The sequence below is a fragment of the Nerophis ophidion genome, linkage group LG05, assembly GCF_033978795.1.
Source record: "Nerophis ophidion isolate RoL-2023_Sa linkage group LG05, RoL_Noph_v1.0, whole genome shotgun sequence".
Classification (NCBI taxonomy): domain Eukaryota; kingdom Metazoa; phylum Chordata; class Actinopteri; order Syngnathiformes; family Syngnathidae; genus Nerophis; species Nerophis ophidion.
The window spans coordinates 6,503,910-6,521,916 of NC_084615.1; the positions used below are offsets into that span (position 1 = coordinate 6,503,910).

General features: G+C 45.1%; 1 protein-coding gene across 2 annotated transcripts in view; it reads left to right on the plus strand.

The window, feature by feature from the left end:
- The window catches only part of LOC133552553 (short transient receptor potential channel 7-like), a 177,622-nt gene that overhangs the window by 54,645 nt on the left and 104,970 nt on the right, over positions 1-18,007 (plus strand). For both annotated transcript variants that reach the window (XM_061899794.1, XM_061899795.1), the window contains exon 3: positions 9,766-9,948. In XM_061899794.1, the coding sequence (XP_061755778.1) occupies positions 9,766-9,948 (183 nt within the window). The remainder of the gene's footprint in view (positions 1-9,765; positions 9,949-18,007) is intronic.

Consider the following 18,007-nt stretch of genomic DNA (forward strand, 5'->3'; position numbering starts at 1 on the left):
TCCCCTAAAATGAAAATTGCGCTCTAGCGCCCCCTAGGAAAAAATTACAGACAAAACTGCATGTAACTTCTGCTAGGAATGTCATAGCGCCATTAAACAAAAACTCCTTTGTAGGTCTGACTTAGACCCAATTTTCATACACGCACTTCTTTCAGCAAAAATCTACAGGAAGTTGGCAAAAACCCCTTCAAAATAAAATGCAAAAAATGCAATTTTTGCCTCTTTGCGCTGTAATTTGACCACTTTAAGACATGCACCTGGGGATAGGTTGATTGGCAACATTAAAATTGGCCCTAGTGTGTGAATGTGAGTGTGAATGTTGTCTGTCTATCTGTGTTGGCCCTGTGATGAGGTGGCGACTTGTCCAGGGTGTACCCCGCCTTCCGCCCGATTGTAGCTGAGATAGGCGCCAGCGCCCCCCGCGACCCCGAAAGGGAATAAGCGGTAGAAAATGGATGGATGGATGGATAAAATGCTTCAAAAGTCACCAAACTTGGCGCACACATAAGGACTGGCAATTGCACTTTGAGAAAGGTTGTTCTTAAACTGTTTGACTATTTGCTCACGCAGTTGTGGACAAAGGGGTGTACCTCGCCCCATCCTTTCTTGTGAAAGACTGAGCATTTTTTGGGGAAGCTGTTTTTATACCCAATCATGGCACCCACCTGTTCCCAATTAGCCTGCACACCTGTGGGATGTTCCAAATAAGTGTTTGATGAGCATTCCTCAACTTTATCAGTATTTATTGCCACCTTTCCCAACTTCTTTGTCACTTCTAAACTTGATGATTATTTGCACAAAAAAAAATATTTATCAGTTTGAACATCAAATATGTTGTCTTTGTAGCATATTCAACTGAATATGGCTTGAAAAGGATTTGCAAATCTTTGTATTCTGTTTATATTTAAATCTAACACAATTTCCCAACTCATATGGAAACGGGGTTTGTATCTTGCATTCTCACAGCATATTTCCTACACCTTTATCTCAACCCCCCCCACTGAGACATTGGGACATTCCCAAACTCTGAGGGGTGAATGTCATTTTAAATGTCGCTGTAACGACTGGACTGGATGTGAGTTCTTGCAACGCCAGCGTCATTGACATCCTCATACTTGTTCTACCCTTTGGCCATTTCCTCGCCTCGGATGTAAACAAACATGATTGAAAACGATTGTGCACACTTGTCAGCGTCGAGTAGTCTGGCTCTATTAAATGAGTCTTCTAGTCCCCTAAGAGCCGATAGAGACTGGCAAGGCATGTTTGGAAATTCAGTGCTCTGTATTCAGAAGTTACAATGCAGCTGGTACGGAATTTTATTCTCGTCTAAAATTGTTTTACTGGCGGTCCAAAGTCGAGACCCGGGGTGGACCACTCATCTGTGCATCAATTGGGGACATCTCTGTGCTGCTGACCTGTCTCCACTCATGGTGGTCACCTGCTGGCCCCACTATGGACTGGACTCTCACTATTATGTTAGATCCACTATGGACTGGACTCTCTCACTATTATGTTAGATCCACTATGGACTGGACTCTCACACTATTATGTTAGATCCACTATGGACTGGACTCTCTCACTATTATGTTAGATCCACTATGGACTGGACTCTCACTATTATGTTAGATCCACTATGGACTGGACTCTCACACTATTATGTTAGATCCACTATGGACTGGACTCTCACTATTATGTTAGATCCACTATGGACTGGACTCTCACACTATTATGTTAGATCCACTATGGACTGGACTCTCACACTATTATGTTAGATCCACTATGGACTGGACTCTCACACTATTATGTTAGATCCACTATGGACTGGACTCTCACTATTATGTTAGATCCACTATAGACTGAACTCTCACACTATTATATTAGATCCACTATGGACTGGACTCTCACTATTATGTTAGATCCACTATGGACTGGACTCTCACTATTATGTTAGATCCACTATGGACTGGACTCCCACACTATTATGTTAGATCCACTATGGACTGGACTCTCACTATTATGTTAGATCCACTATGGACTGGACTCTCACACTATTATGTTAGATCCACTATGGACTGGACTCTCACACTATTATGTTAGATCCACTATGGACTGGACTCTCACTATTATGTTAGATCCACTATGGACTGGACTCTCACACTATTATGTTAGATCCACTATGGACTGGACTCTCACACTATTATGTTAGATCCACTATGGACTGGACTCTCACACTATTATGTTAGATCCACTATGGACTGGACTCTCACTATTATGTTAGATCCACTATAGACTGAACTCTCACACTATTATATTAGATCCACTATGGACTGGACTCTCACTATTATGTTAGATCCACTATGGACTGGACTCTCACTATTATGTTAGATCCACTATGGACTGGACTCCCACACTATTATGTTAGATCCACTATGGACTGGACTCTCACTATTATGTTAGATCCACTATGGACTGGACCCTCACTATTATGTTAGATCCACTATGGACTGGACTCTCATTATTATGTTAGATCCACTATGGACTGGACCCTCACTATTATGTTAGATCCACTATGGACTGGACTCTCACTATTATGTTAGATCCACTATGCACTGGACTCCCACTATTATGTTAGATCCACTATGGACTGGACTCTCACTATTATGTTAGATCCACTATGGACTGGACTATCACTATTATGTTAGATTCACTATAGACTGGACTCTCAATATTATGTTAGATCCACTATGGACTGGACTTTCATTATTATGTTAGATCCACTATGGACTGGACTCTCACTATTATGTTAGATCCACTATGGACTGTACTCTCACTATTATGTTAGGTCCACTACGGACTGGACTCTCACTATTATGTGAGATCCACTATGGACGGGACTTTCATTATTATGTTAGATCCACTATGAACTGGACTCTCACTATTATGTTAGATCCACTATGGACTGGACTCTCACTATTATGTTAGATCCACTATGGACTGGACTATCACTATTATGTTAGATCCACTATAGACTGAACTCTCACACTATTATATTAGATCCACTATGGACTGGACTCTCACTATTATGTTAGATCCACTATGGACTGGACTCTAACTATTATGTTAGATCCACTATGGACTGGACTCTCACTATTATGCTAGATCCACTATGGACTGGACTTTCATTATTATGTTAGATCCAATATAGACTGGACTCTCACACTATTATGTTAGATCCACTATGGACTGGACTCTCACTATTATGTTAGATCCACTATGGACTGGACTCTCACTATTATGTTAGATCCACTATGGACTGGACTCTCACTATTATGTTAGATCCACTATGGACTGGACTCTCACTATTATGTTAGATCCACTATGGATCTAACATAATAACATAATGGATCAAATCTTCTATATTTTCAATGGAACATTTAAAGTTTTGGTCTTGTTCACTGGGGTCATCTTGCAGTTTACGAGCATCTCTTATGTATGACTGCCATCTACTGGTCACACTTATCATCACACCATGTACCAAATAAAATTGCTGCGAGGTCGGTAAGCACAACCCGGGTTATTCCCTACATTAGACGCACCTGTCGATTTTTGATCAAGTGAAAGGATTTTAAGTGCGCCTTATAGTCCAAAAACAATCAGATTTTTTTAGCCGGCCGAGTTGTTTATGACAAAAGCAAACTAAGTAGACAAGAGGATGGAGGAGCTTACTGAATATTCAAAGCCACAATATTTATGAGTTACAATAATTAGGCCGTTTTTACAGCCTGCAGTAAATTGAAGTAACGGTGGATCTTTTACACTACTTCATTTGATCATTATTCTTCATGCACTCGTACCTTTTTGCTTCATTACAAACACAAACCTATTTTCCCCCTTCTAGCACGCTCTATGAATAATTGTTGTTCTAATCCATAATGCATCTAATTGTGTGCTTGTTTAAAAAAAGTCCTGTCTCATTAGGGAAAGGCCATGAATCAAATCACAGTGTAACCGTTTGGAGCGTTCACACCCAGATTGATGAAAAGGAATGAAATGAGTCCACGTGTTTGTTTGAGGTGCTTCTCGTTCTGTTTTGTGTAAAAAAGGTGGTAAGTTATTAGCACCTTTTAACAGCCGCACAACAGGCAGGGAGGTCGTGGGAATCTGAAAACCGTAAAACAAGGAGCATTTTTTATCTCCTCTAGGTTATATCTAACAAATATACAGTATTTTATGAACGATAGGGCACACCGGATTATAAAGCGCACTGCACTGTCCATTTTTGATCCTTTTTTCATACATAAGGCGCATTAAAGGAGTCGTTTTTTCTTTCTCTAAATGTAAAATAATTTTTTGTGCTCTACATAACATGTAATGGTGGTTCTTTGATCAAAAATGTTGCCATTATCCAGTTCAAACATTGATGACATCCATTAAACAAGACCAGAAGCAAGAAATTCAACAGAGACAGAATTAAATTTGGCTCAATGGAGGAGAGCACGTACACCTGTGCCCTAGGACAGTGTTCCAGCACGCTCTGACCAAAGATTGTACGCCTCTTCTTTTATTTGGACTTTCCCTGATTACTTGGCAACAGCTGTTTCTAAGGGGCGGGGGTCGTAAACAGCCGTCACCTTTGATTACAAACAGTTCAAAGAAAATGTCGTAAGAAGAGTTCAAAGATAAGGTGGCTTTGAGGGGTGTCGGGTCCTGCCTACTCTCGGTTTTGTAGTTCTCTGGTCAAGACAAAATATTTCTTTGGATTACAAGACATCAAAGAAACTGAACATCTTCATGGTCATGTCTTGCGATCATGTTTTTTTTAGTTCTGTTGATTTTCTGTCGTAACGAGGACTATGGAGCGGTTTGTTTTCCCATGGTGCAAAGCGACTGGACCGGAAAAGGCGTGAAGGTAAAGGCATAATTTAATTATGCTATAAAAAGTGAAAACACAAGGCGGAGGCAAAAACAAGTTAGGACATGAAAACATGAACTAAACAACGCACTAAACTGAGGCCTGAATAACAAAGAAAACTTACGTGGCTTTCAAAAAAGCGGTTATTCATCCTCTCCTAAAAAGACCTAACCTCGATCCTGACCTCATGGTAAACTACCGACCGGTGTCTCACCTTCCCTTTATTTTGAAAATCCTCGAAAAAATTGTTGCAGAGCAGCTAAATGAACACTTAGCGTTTAAAAATCTATGTGCAACCTTTCAATCCGGTTTCAGGGCAAATCACTCGACCGAGACAGCCCTCGCAAAAATGACTAATGATCTATTGCTAACGATGGATTCTGATTCGTCATCTATTTTGCTGCTCCTCGATCTTAGCGCTGCTTTCAATACCGTCGATCATAATATTTTATTAGAACGTATCAAAACACAAATTGGTATGTCAGACTTAGCCCTGTCTGATAGGATGCAGTGCGTCTCCCATAACAATGTGACCTCGGACTATGTTAAGGTAACGTGTGGAGTTCCCCAGGGTTTGGTCCTTGGCTCCTGCACTCTTCAGCATCTACATGCTGCCGCTAGGTGACATCATACGCAAATACGGTGTTAGCTTTCACTGTTATGCTGATGACACCCAACTCTACATGCCCCTAAAGCTGACCAACACGCCGGACTGTAGTCAGCTGGAGGCGTGTCTTAATGAAATTAAACAATGGATGTCCGCTAACTTTTTGCAACTCAACGTCAAAAAAACGAAAATGCTGATTATCGGTCCTGCTGGACACCGACCTCTATTTAATAATACAACTTTAACATTTGACAACCAAACAATTAAACAAGGTGACTCGGTAAAAAATATGGGTATTATCTTCCACCCAACTCTCTCCTTTGAGTCACACATTAAAAGCGTTACTAAAACGGCCTTCTTTCATCGCCGTAATATCGCTAAAATTCGCTCCATTTTGTCCACTAAAGACGCTGAGATCATTATCCATGCGTTTGTTACGTTTCGCCTCGATTACTGTAACGTATTATTTTCGGGTCTCCCCATGTCTAGCATTAAAAGATTACAGTTGGTACAAAATGCGGTTGCTAGACTTTTGACAAGAACAAGAAAGTTTGATCATATTACGCCTGTACTGTATATACCTTTATATACATATATACATACATATATACCTATACTGTATATACCTTTATATACATATATACATACATATATACCTATACTGGCTCCCCTGCACTGGCTTCCTGCGCACTTAAGATGTGACTTTAAGGTTTTACTACTTACGTATAAAATACTACACGGTCTAGCTCCATCCTATCTTGCCGATTGTATTGTACCATATGTCCCGGCAAGAAATCTGCGTTCAAAGGACTCCGGCTTATTAGTGATTCCCAAAGCCCAAAAAAAGTCTGCGGGCTATAGAGCATTTTCCGTTCGGGCTCCAGTACTTTGGAATGCCCTCCCGGTAAGAGTTCGAGATGCCACCTCAGTAGAAGCATTTAAGTCTCACATTAAAACTCATTTGTATCCTCTAGCCTTTAAATAGACCTCCTTTTTAGACCAGTTGATCTGCCGCTTCTTTTCTTTTTCTCCTCTTTCCTCCCTTGTGGAGGGGGTCCGGTCCGATGGCCATGGATGAAGTACTGGCTGGCCAGAGTCGGGACCCTGGACGGACCGCTTGCCTGTGTATCGGTTGGGGACATCTCTACGCTGCTGATCCGACTCCGCTTGGGATGGTTTCCTGTGGACGGGAGTCTCGCTGCTGTGTTGGATCCGCTTTGAACTGAACTCTCGCGGCTGTGTTGGAGCCACTATGGATTGAACTTTCACAGTATCATGTTAGACCCGCTCGACATCCATTGCTTTCGGTCCCCTAGAGGGGGATGGGGGGTTGCCCACAAGGTTCTCATAGTCATCATTGTCACTGACGTCCCACTGGGTGTGAGTTTTCCTTGCCCTTATGTGGGTTCTTCCGAGGATGTCGTAGTGGTTGTGCAGCCCTTTGAGACACTTGTGATTTAGGGCTATATAAATAAACATTGATTGATGAAGACAAGAGCGGCATGAACAAAGAGCATGGAACATGAATGACGCCAGAACGACCAACTGAAAAACCAGGCTTAAATAATAATGACATGATTGAAACAGGTGCGTGGTCCAACACGTGAGGCAGGTGAAACTAATGGGTCGCCGTGGTGACAAAACAAGGGGGTGAAAAAACAGGAACCAATGGCGTCTTAATCAAACAGAACATCCATCCATCCGTTTTCTACTGCTTATTTCCTTTTGGGGTCGCGGTGGGCGCTGGCGCTTATCTCAGCTACAATAAGGCAGTAGGCGGTGTACACCCTGGACAAGTCGCCACCTCATCGCAACAAACAGAACATAACTAAACAAAACATAATCACAAGACATGACATTCATGTTGCTTCCCATCCTAAACAGTGGAGTTTTACAAGCCTTCTTCGTGGTAGGATCAAAGACAGCGTTTGTCTTCTCGCCGGGAACTCGTGGCAACACAAAGTTTTGTGATAACTTAGATACAATTATTTTGACAGCCATCAATGATGTTTTGCACATCATCTTCAAGCCGCTTTCTGACAGTCGCTTCAGGATGCGCCGTTTTGTGAACCGGTCTTATTAACCTGGCTCACCTTCGACAGCGTCTTCTCCCCGTCATCTTTGTTGTAGCGGTGTAGCGTGCAAGGACGGGATTGGAAGAAGTGTCAAAAGATGGCGCTAACTGTTTTAATGACATTCAAACTTTACTTTAATCAATAACGGAGCAGCATCCATGGCTCACTAGTGCAACAACAATGCCCGGAAATGTGTCCCGTGAAAAAACGTCCGACCGGAACTCTAATAACTCAAGTTCCTTGGGTGAATAATGTACACTCACTACACCGGTATGTTTTATTGCTTTCATGGCGAGTTTACTGACAGATATGAATAAGAACTTTACACTACTTTACATTAGAAATGGAGAAGCTTATGGACTACTCAGTGGCCTAGTGGTTACAGCAGGGGTGCCCATTACGTCGATCGCGAGCTACCAGTCGACCGCGGGGGGTGTGTCAGTCGATGTCCAGCCAGGCTTTTAAAAAAAATAGACCTAAAAATGAGTGATCATCAATCTTCACCAAGACGTCACTTAAATGACATTCACGGTACCGGAGGGTCTTGTGAGATGACGCTGGCTGCTGCAAGATCATTATTATGAAAATATGACCGAGAGGAAGGCCAGAAACACTTTTTATTTCAACAGACTCTCGCGCCGTACCTTCCGTCAAAACTCTAAAGGCCGACTGCACATTTCCTATCTTCACAATAAAAGCCCTGCTTCATGCTGCCTGCGCTAACTAAATACAGAGTCTCGGAAAACTGGCGTGCACAAGCGATCCCTCAGAAAGCTGGCGTGCACAAGTGATGTGCACGCCAGCTTTCCGAGACTCTTATTTTGTTAGCGCAGCCAGCATGAAGCAGGGCTTTTATTGTGAAGATAGGAAATGTGCAGTCGGCCTTTAGAGTTTTGACGGAAGGTACGGCGCGAAAATCTGTTGAAATAAAAAGTGTTTCTGGCCTTCCTCTCTGTCATTTTTTCATAATAATGAACTGGCAGCAGCCAGCGTCATCTCACAAGACCCTCGGGTGCCGTGAATGTCAATCAAGCAAGCTACGGAATTTGCCGCCAATGTTTTTCTTGTAAAGTGTATGGAAGCTGGATGAATTAGATGCCAAAAAACAACCACTTTAATGTGGTATTGTACAGAAAGGACAACTTTTTTTCTCCTCCATTTGAAAATGTGGGCGTTATCATCATTACTGTCTGATTCCAATCAATGCAAGTCATCAGAATCAGGTAATACACCAACTTATATTCTTGTCTTTGTGAAAGAAAGACATCTATATGTGTTACACATGCTTGTATTATCATTAAACACATTTAACTTGTTTACAAAAATGTCTCTTTCATAAATAAATAAATATAAATGATATATATAAATGAGGTAGATCCCCTCGAGTTGGTCAATTGAAAAGTAGCTCGCCTGCAGAAAAAGTGTGGGCACCCCTGGGTTAGAGTGTCCGCCCTGGAATCGGCAGGTTGTGAGTTCAAACCCCGGCCGAGTCATACCAAAGACTATAAAAATGTGACCTATTACCTCCCTGCTTGGCACTCTGCATCAAGGCTTGGAATTGGGGTTAAATCACCAAAAATTATTCCTGTGCGCGGCCCCGGCTGCTGCTCACTGCTCCCCTCATCTGCCAGGGGGTGAACAAAGGGATGAGTCAAATGCAGAGGACAAATTTCACCACACTTAGTGTGTGTGACTATCATTTGGACTTTAACTTTGACTATGGAGTCGGCACAGACTACAAAGGCGGGCCGGAGCAATTTTTCAGTACTTATGCAGATCACAAAAAACACATCAGCAGGTACCAGAAGTTAAGAAAAGTTTCTTTTGCATAATATTGTGAAACAAAACGCCCCAAAATATCTTACCTTATACAATTACCATAATAATACTCCTATGTTGAAGCACAGTACAATCCATCAAGCAGTTTTTGATTTTTTGATTGAAACTTTTATTAGTAGATTGCACAGTACAGTACATATTCCGTACAATTGACCACTAAATGGTAACACCCCAATAAGTTTTTCAACTTGTTTAAGTCGGGGTCCACGTTAATCATTTCTTGGTATGGCTTCATGGTGCCATCTTCTGTTTCTACCTTTCTGTTTGACCCTCCCGTCCTGCCATCTTCTGTTTCTACCTTCCTGTTTGACCCTCCCGTCCCCACTTTGCAGAACGACTACCGCAAGCTGTCCATGCAGTGCAAAGACTTTGTGGTCGGCGTGCTGGACCTCTGTCGGGACACAGAAGAAGTGGAAGCCATACTGAACGGCGACGTCGACCTGTGCCCGCCCAGCCCCTACAACCGACCCTGCCTAAGCCGCGTCAAACTGGCCATCAAATATGAAGTGAAGAAGGTAAACTCACTTTTCTACATTCCGTCGGTACTACCGAGTACCGATTCATGTGAACTGTCGTGTTTTGATACCATTTTTTTTTTTACAAGTTTGATTGTGTGACGGTCTCATGTTGTCGTGCGGGTTCCGAGGACCATCAAGGAAGGACATTGCTTGAGGAGGTTTGACTTTTTTTATTTTTTTTTCAATAAAACCTTGTCTGCGGTCGGGTCGCTTTTCTGCCGTCTGCTTTTCAGCAGCACGTCGTTTCAGTCTGCCTCTTGCTCTCCGTCCCTCGTGCGCTGCAGGTGCTGCGTGCTCTCCAACTCCTCCTGCCCCGTTCTCTCCTCCTTCTCCCCTTTTATACATCATGAGGAGATTGTCAATCGTGTCCTGGTGCGAGATCCACACACCTGATCTTGCTTGCGGCGTCGCTCCCGGCACGCTCCGCCTCGCCGCTCGCCCGCATTCTCTGCCTCCTCGTTGCCATCTTGGGCCGGGCTCCAGCGTGCCCTACCCCTTTGCTCGTTCGCCGGCTCCGTCTCTCCACAGTTTGATTGATTGAAACTTTTATTAGTAGATTGTACAGTACAGTACATATTCCGTCCAATTGACCACTAAATGGTAACACCCCAATAAGTTTTTCAACTTGTTTAAGTCGGGGTCCACGTTAATCAATTCATGGTAATTGACTTCATTTGCCTTTGCAATTTGCCTTTGGTGGCCAATTGCCTCCAAGTAATTATTGCAATTTTCCATGCCAACAAAACAAGCATCCATGCTAGAAAGAACGCATCAGTAAGTGGAGCATCCTTGACTTAATTACAGTGTAAAGGTCGTTCCCTTACCCGTTCCAGATATCACTTCAGGAAACAGTGTTTGATTACCAGAGTCTTTAATGTACCAGGTCACGTCAGTATTTTCACAACAATCTTTTCAGATGTCTCTCCAATCTCTTCCGCCTCCACCTCCGCTGGCCGCTGACTGTTAAAGACAATAGTTGATTAGATTCACGCGTACAACCTGCGAAATCTAATCACCTGCCAGCTGCGTCTCGCCATTCCGCACATGCCCCGCCCCTCGTCCATATTGCTCCGCCCTCAACACAATTGACTGAGGCGGTGACCTTTTGCACCTGCAGTGCGCTGATCACAACCTCCTCCCACATACCTCCACCGCCAGACTTAGGCGGGGACATCGTACGGCCACGGCCATCTGCGTCCCCGGCCTATGGACCACTCTGAAATTGTAGGATTGTAGGATTGTAAAGCGAGATACCACCGTGTGAGCCGCGCGTTGGCATCTTTCATGCGGTGGAGCCACTGGAGGGCCTTGTGGTTTGAGCAAAGGCTGAATGGGCGTCCCAGCAGATAGTACCGGAGGGCACCAACCGCCCACCGGATGGCGAGGCACTCCCTCGAAACCGTGTTGTATCTGGCCTCTCTTTCTGACAATTGCCTGCTGATATACAGGACCAGATGGTCGGAGCCCCCCCCAATGCTGGCATAAAACAGCTCCCAGTCCTCTGCCCGACGCATCCGCCTGCAAACAAAACGGGATGGAAAAATCAGGCATGTGCAGTACCGGCTGCTCGCAAAGTGCTTTCCTCACCTTCTCGAAAGCCTGCTGGCACTGCCCCGTTCACTGGACCAGATCTGGGGCACGTTTCCGGGTGAAGTCAGTTAGTGGGCTGGTCAGGTTCGCAAACCGGGAGACAAACCTCCGGTAGTAGCCCACCAGCGCCAAAAGCTGCCTCACCTCCTTTTTCGTCTTCGGGGTCGGCAGGCCGCAACTGCTGCGGTTTCATCTACCTGAGGCCGCACCTGGCCTACCCCCAAGTGGTACACCAGATAGAGTACCTACATCCGGCCAACCGCGCACTTCGCCGGGTTGGCGGTGAGGCTTGCCCGCCTCAGGGACTCGAGTACCGCCCCCGTCCTCTGCATATGCTCCGCCCAGCTGACATCATCCAGATAGACGGCAGCATATGCAGGTTGGGGGTCGCAGCACCCGGTCCATGAGTCTCTGAAATGTGGTGGGCGCACTAAACAAGCCAAACGGAAGGGTCAGGAATTGGTATAAACCTTCCGAAGTGGAGAATGCCGTTTTTTCCTTGGACTCTGGAGACAAGGGTATCTGCCAGTAGCCCTTAGTCAAATACAGTGTCGGGAAAAAAAACGAGCAGTGCCCAACCGGTCCAGGAGCTCGTCGACCCAGGGCATTGGATAGGCGTCAAAACGTGACACATCATTTACCTTGCGGTAGTCCACACAGAACCGCACAGACCCATCTTTCTTCCCTACCAGAACTACGGGGCTGCACCACGGACTGTGTGACTCTTCTATCATTCCCAATTCCAGCATGGCTTTTAATTCTTCCCGAACTACTTTGCGTTTGTGTTCGGGCAGCCTATAGGGCCGAGACCTCACCGTCCCGCCTGGGCTGGTCTCTATGTGATGCTGGGAGAGAGTCGTGCGGCAGGGGGGGAGAACGCATCAGCAAAATGCTGCTGCAGTTTGGCCACGTCTGCTTTCTGTGACAGCTTAAGATGTTTATCACAGCGGAGAGGGAAGGGCCGGGGGGGAGGGGGGGAACCTCCGGACCCAGTTTCTCGCTCTCCACTATCGCCGTCACCATGGAGACGGGCTCCGCTTCCCTCCAACCTTTTAGTAGGTCGAGGTGGTATATTTGGGTTGCCCCGCCCTGGTCAGACCGCCTGACCTCGTAGTCCAAGTCACCTACTCGTCTTCTGACCACAAAGGGTCCTTGCCATCCATCCATCCATTTTCTACCGCTTATTCCCTTTCGGGGTCGCTGGCACCTATCTCAGCTGCAATCGGGCGGAAGGCGGGGTACACCCTGGACAAGTCGCCACCTAATCGCAGGGCCAACACAGATAGACAGACAACATTCACACTCACATTCACACACTAGGGACCATTTACTGTTGCCAATCAACCTATCCCCAGGTGCATGTCTTTGGAAGTGGGAGGAAGCCGGAGTACCCGGAGGGAACCCACGCATTCACGGGGAGAACATGCAAACTCTACACAGAAAGATCCCGAGCCTGGATTTGAACCCAGGACTGCAGGACCTTCGTATTGTGAGGCAGACGCACTAACCCCTCTTCCACCGTGAAGCCCGGGTCCTTGCCACCATGCGAGTAATTTGGAGCTGGATGTTGGCAGTAATACAAGGACTTTCTCTCATGGTGAAAATTGTAAGAATTGCGTCCCCCTGTTATACAGGCGCTGTTGACGTCCTCGGGCTTGGAGCAAATTCTCACGTGACAAGTGCCCTAATGTGTGGAGTTTTGCTCTCAAGTCCATGAGGTACTGAATTTCGTTTTTACAGGGATCATGGGCGTCGCCAGACATATTTCACTGGGGCACGTGCCCCACTGTTGATCTGCAGTGCCCCAGTAAAAATGTCACCAATAAAACAAAAACGCTTCAGAGTTTTAAGTCTACATAACATAGACAACAGCGCACATACTACTTGGTATGGTAATTGATTGCTACTGTATTCACTCCACTAACAATGAGCACATGGCTAATTAATATGGTAATTTATTCACGTGTGGATCGAGACTTTGGTTGAGAGAGAGAGAGAGAGAGAGGAGGGATTCGAATCACGGCGTGAGGTAGGTAACGTTAGCCAACAACAATTTGCTAATTACAATATTTTGATTTTGATTTGACTCAAACTGTAACTCCTAGATGGATTTAAGAAAGTTATTCGCCCGCAGCAGAGAAGAAGCGAGGAATGAGAGATGTAAGTGAAGTCCTAGCTAGCTAGGCAACATCATTGTCTTAAGTTGATGCTAAGTTAGCTAATGTTATCCCTTGTATCAAGACAAACATATTCATTTGCTGTACGAGCTGTCGGGGGAATTTCAATGAACATGAAACATAATGTTGGTTATTGTCTGCTGGTTCTGCATCAATGATGATTTGGAGTCAGCATGTGTGAGTTGAGTGCTTCTCAAATGGTTTTATCTTCAGGAAGAAAAACATTTTCCCATATCATCAAGTCGTGAGCCACATTGTTTAAATCATTCAAGTTTATTTCACAGAAAAATAGCACAGTAGACTTGTCTTGTTAATCGGTGCGACTTTGACTAAAATAATCTTGTTTTGTCACCAGAAAAATGGCTACAGCTAAAGCATCTGGTTTTGTTTCCAGAAAAAAGAGTAACATTTCTGTATTTGTTTTCAGAAAGATGGGTGAAAATATCGGGTTGTGTTGCCCCATTTATCCATCCATCCATCCATCATCTTCCGCTTATCCGAGGTCGGGTGGCGGGGGCAACAGCCTAAGCAGGGAAACCCAGACTTCCCTCTCCCCAGCCACTTCTTCTAGCTCTTCCCGGGGGATCCCGAGGCGTTCCCAGACCAGCCGGGAGACATAGTCTTCCCAACGTGTCCTGGGTCTTCCCCGTGGCCTCCTACCGGTTGGACGTGCCCTAAACACCTCCCTAGGGAGGCGTTCGGGTGGCATCCTGACCAGATGCCCGTACCACCTCATCTGGCTCCTCTCGATGTGAAGGAGCAGCGGCTTTACTTTGAGTTCCTCCCGGATGGCAGAGCTTCTCACCCTATCTCTAAGGGAGGGACCCAAACTCATTTGGGCCGCTTGTACCCGTGATCTTATCCTTTCGGTCATGACCCAAAGCTCATGACCATAGGTGAGGATGGGAACGTAGATCGACCGGTAAATTGAGAGCTTTGCCTTCCGGCTCAGCTCCTTCTTCACCACAACGGATCGGTACAACGTCCGCATTACTGAAGACGCCGCACCGATCCGGCTGTCGATCTCACCATCCACTCTTCCCTCACTCGTGAACAAGACTCCTAGGTACTTGAACTCCTCCACTTGGGGCAGGGTCTCCTCCCTAACCCGGAGATGGCACTCCACCCTTTTCCGGGCGAGAACCATGGACTCGGACTTGGAGGTGATGATTCTCATTCCGGTCGCTTCACACTCGGCTGCGAACCGATCCAGCGAGAGCTGAAGATCCCGGTCAGATGAAGCCATCAGGACCACATCATCTGCAAAAAGTAGAGACCTAATCCTGCGGTTACCAAACCGGAACCCCTCAACGCCTTGACTGCGCCTAGAAATTCTGTCCATAAAAGTTATGAACAGAATGGGTGACAAAGGACAGCCTTGGCGGAGTCCAACCCTCACTGGAAATGTGTTCGACTTACTGCCAGCAATGCGGACCAAGCTCTGGCACTGATCATACAGGGAGCGGACCGCCACAATAAGACAGTCCGATACCCCATACTCTCTGAGCACTCCCCACAGGACTTCCCGAGGGACACGGTCCAATGCCTTCTCCAAGTCCACAAAGCACATGTAGACTGGTTGGGCAAACTCCCATGCACCCTCAAGAACTGTTGCCCATTTAGATTTTTTTAAAAATATATTTCCATGTCTGTCCTGAGTCCTCCTCCAACTTGTTAGTCGCTTTGCCTTTTGCTAAAATACTCACTAATAGTCACTAGAAAAATGGCTAAAATAATCTGGTTTTGTTGCCACAATTTGATTTTTTTTCTCCCTAAACTTTTTTTTTTTTTCATGCACACATCTGACTGAAAATGACACACAATCCACTTTTATGTCACGACCCAGCAGTTGGGAACCACTGGTCAACTATTATAATATTTCCATGTCTGTCCAGAGTGATTGACCACTTTGCAAAAATGAAAAAGAGACATTACAGTTTACTTCTCAGAAAATGATTCCCTGAACAGACACACAACAGTTGTTCATTTATTCTACTACTGTGGCTTTACTGTTTTGTGTATATTTTATAGTTTTGTGTATCTGAAATAGGATTAGCCACATTTCCTTGAATGGAAATTAAATCATATTAAAGAACCCAGAGATGTAGGGGTGCTTTTTTTTTTTTGTTTTACTTTTGTAGATGTTAAATTTGCAGATGATTACTGCAATAAATATTTCAAAAAGATTCATTGCTCTTCCTTTTTGCTTTTACCAGTAGCAGTTTAGAAGTCTGGAGTAAAAAAGTGCACAAGTAGGTCAAATGCATGAGTTAATTTCAGGTGGTTCATCAAAGATCCATACAACATCATCTGATATGATTTCAATCAATCAATCAATCAATGTTTACTTATACAGCCCTAAATCACTAGTGTCTCAAAGGGCTGCACAAACCACCACAACATCCTCGGTAGGCCCACATAAGGGCAAGGAAAACTCACCCAGTAGGACGTCGGTGACAATGATGACTATGAGAACCTTGGAGAGGAGGAAAGCAATGGATGTGGAGCGGGTCTAACATGATACTGTGAAAGTTCAATCCATAATGGATCCAACACAGTCGCGAGAGTCCAGTCCAAAGCGGACCCAACACAGCAGCGAGAGTCCCGTTCACAGCGGAGCCAGCAGGAAACCATCCCAAGTGGAGGCGGATCAGCAGCGCAGAGATGTCATAGTTTAAAGCACTATTTATGTATTTTTTATGATAAATAAGGGCTAAAAATGTTTTTGCTCGCGCGCTTTGCACGCTCACATGAATTATTTGTGCCCCAGGTGTGCCCCAGTACAGTATTAGGTCTAGTGACGCCCCTGCCAGGGATGGGAATTTTCCGCGGATCGGCGGAATTCCGCCGATTTTAGCGCCGCCAGGGTCGTTTATACAATATAATGCCAATGTGTGAAGGCACCAGATTGGCTAGCTCTACTGTCAGCTGACGACATCAACCAATGACATTGCCCGTTACAGGCGTCTGCACACGTCTGCACCAATGACGTTGCCTGTTATAGACGTCTGCATGCGTCGTTTGCCGACAATATCTAGTCCCTGATCCTCAATTATTGTGAGCGTTTCTGGACCCGTATTCTGTTTATATTGGTTGTGTTTATCGGCGACTAATCTGGAAAGAAAACACAGTAGCTATCAACTTACACGTTTCTTTATTGACAAAACAGTTTCAGACATGGTTAAGATTATTCAAGATAGGAATGCTTCATTAGCGAAAGATATCGATAAGGGCGTGAGAAATCAATCATCAATCAATCAATGTTTATTTATATAGCCCCAAATCACAAATGTCTCAAAGGACTGCACAAATCATTACGACTACAACATCCTCGGAAGAACCCACAAAAGGGCAAGGAAAACTCACACCCAGTGGGCAGGGAGAATTCACATCCAGTGGGACGCCAGTGACAATGCTGACTATGAGAAACCTTGGAGAGGACCTCAGATGTGGGCAACCCCCCCCTCTAGGGGACCGAAAGCAATGGATGTCGAGCGGGTCTAACATGATACTGTGAAAGTTCAATCCATAGTGGCTCCAACACAGCCGCGAGAGTTCAGTTCAAGCGGATCCAAGACAGCAGCGAGAGTCCCATCCACAGGAGACCATCTCAAGCGGAGGCGGATCAGCAGCGTAGAGATGTCCCCAACCGATAACAAGTGGAACTGGGCATGGCTCGATATGTCTATCAAACTGAAGGTGAAGATAAACACCGATATCATAGAAGTAGACGAACTGATCAGCGATTTTATTGCAAAGTGCGATGAACACTCAGTGCTTATATTGCAAGGACATTGTGAACTAGGATCCTCTTTGGACTGGACTCTCGCGACTGTGTTGTATCCATTGTGGATTGAACTTTCACAGTATCCTGTTAGATCCGCTCGACATCCATTGCTTTCCTCCTCTCCAAGGTTCTCATAGTCATTATTGTCACCGACGTCCCACTGGGTGTGAGTTTTCCTTGCCCTTATGTGGGCCTACCGAGGATGTCGTGGTGGTTTGTGCAGCCCTTTGAGACACTAGTGATTTAGGGCTATATAAGTAAACATTGATTGATTGATTGATTGAACTATGGATCTCGGGGAAAGGTGGCACTAAGGCATTTAAGTAAAGTGAGTTTACGGAGAAGTAATTTTTCAGGGGGATCTGCCTTCCAGCTGAAGTCAAACATCGTCACTAATGCAGCCTCAAATCAACTATCGAAGCCTCCCACCTCCGACTCGGCTCTTCTCACACCAATCTACGACAGACGAGTCCATTCAGAGGTACAATACACCATCTTATGT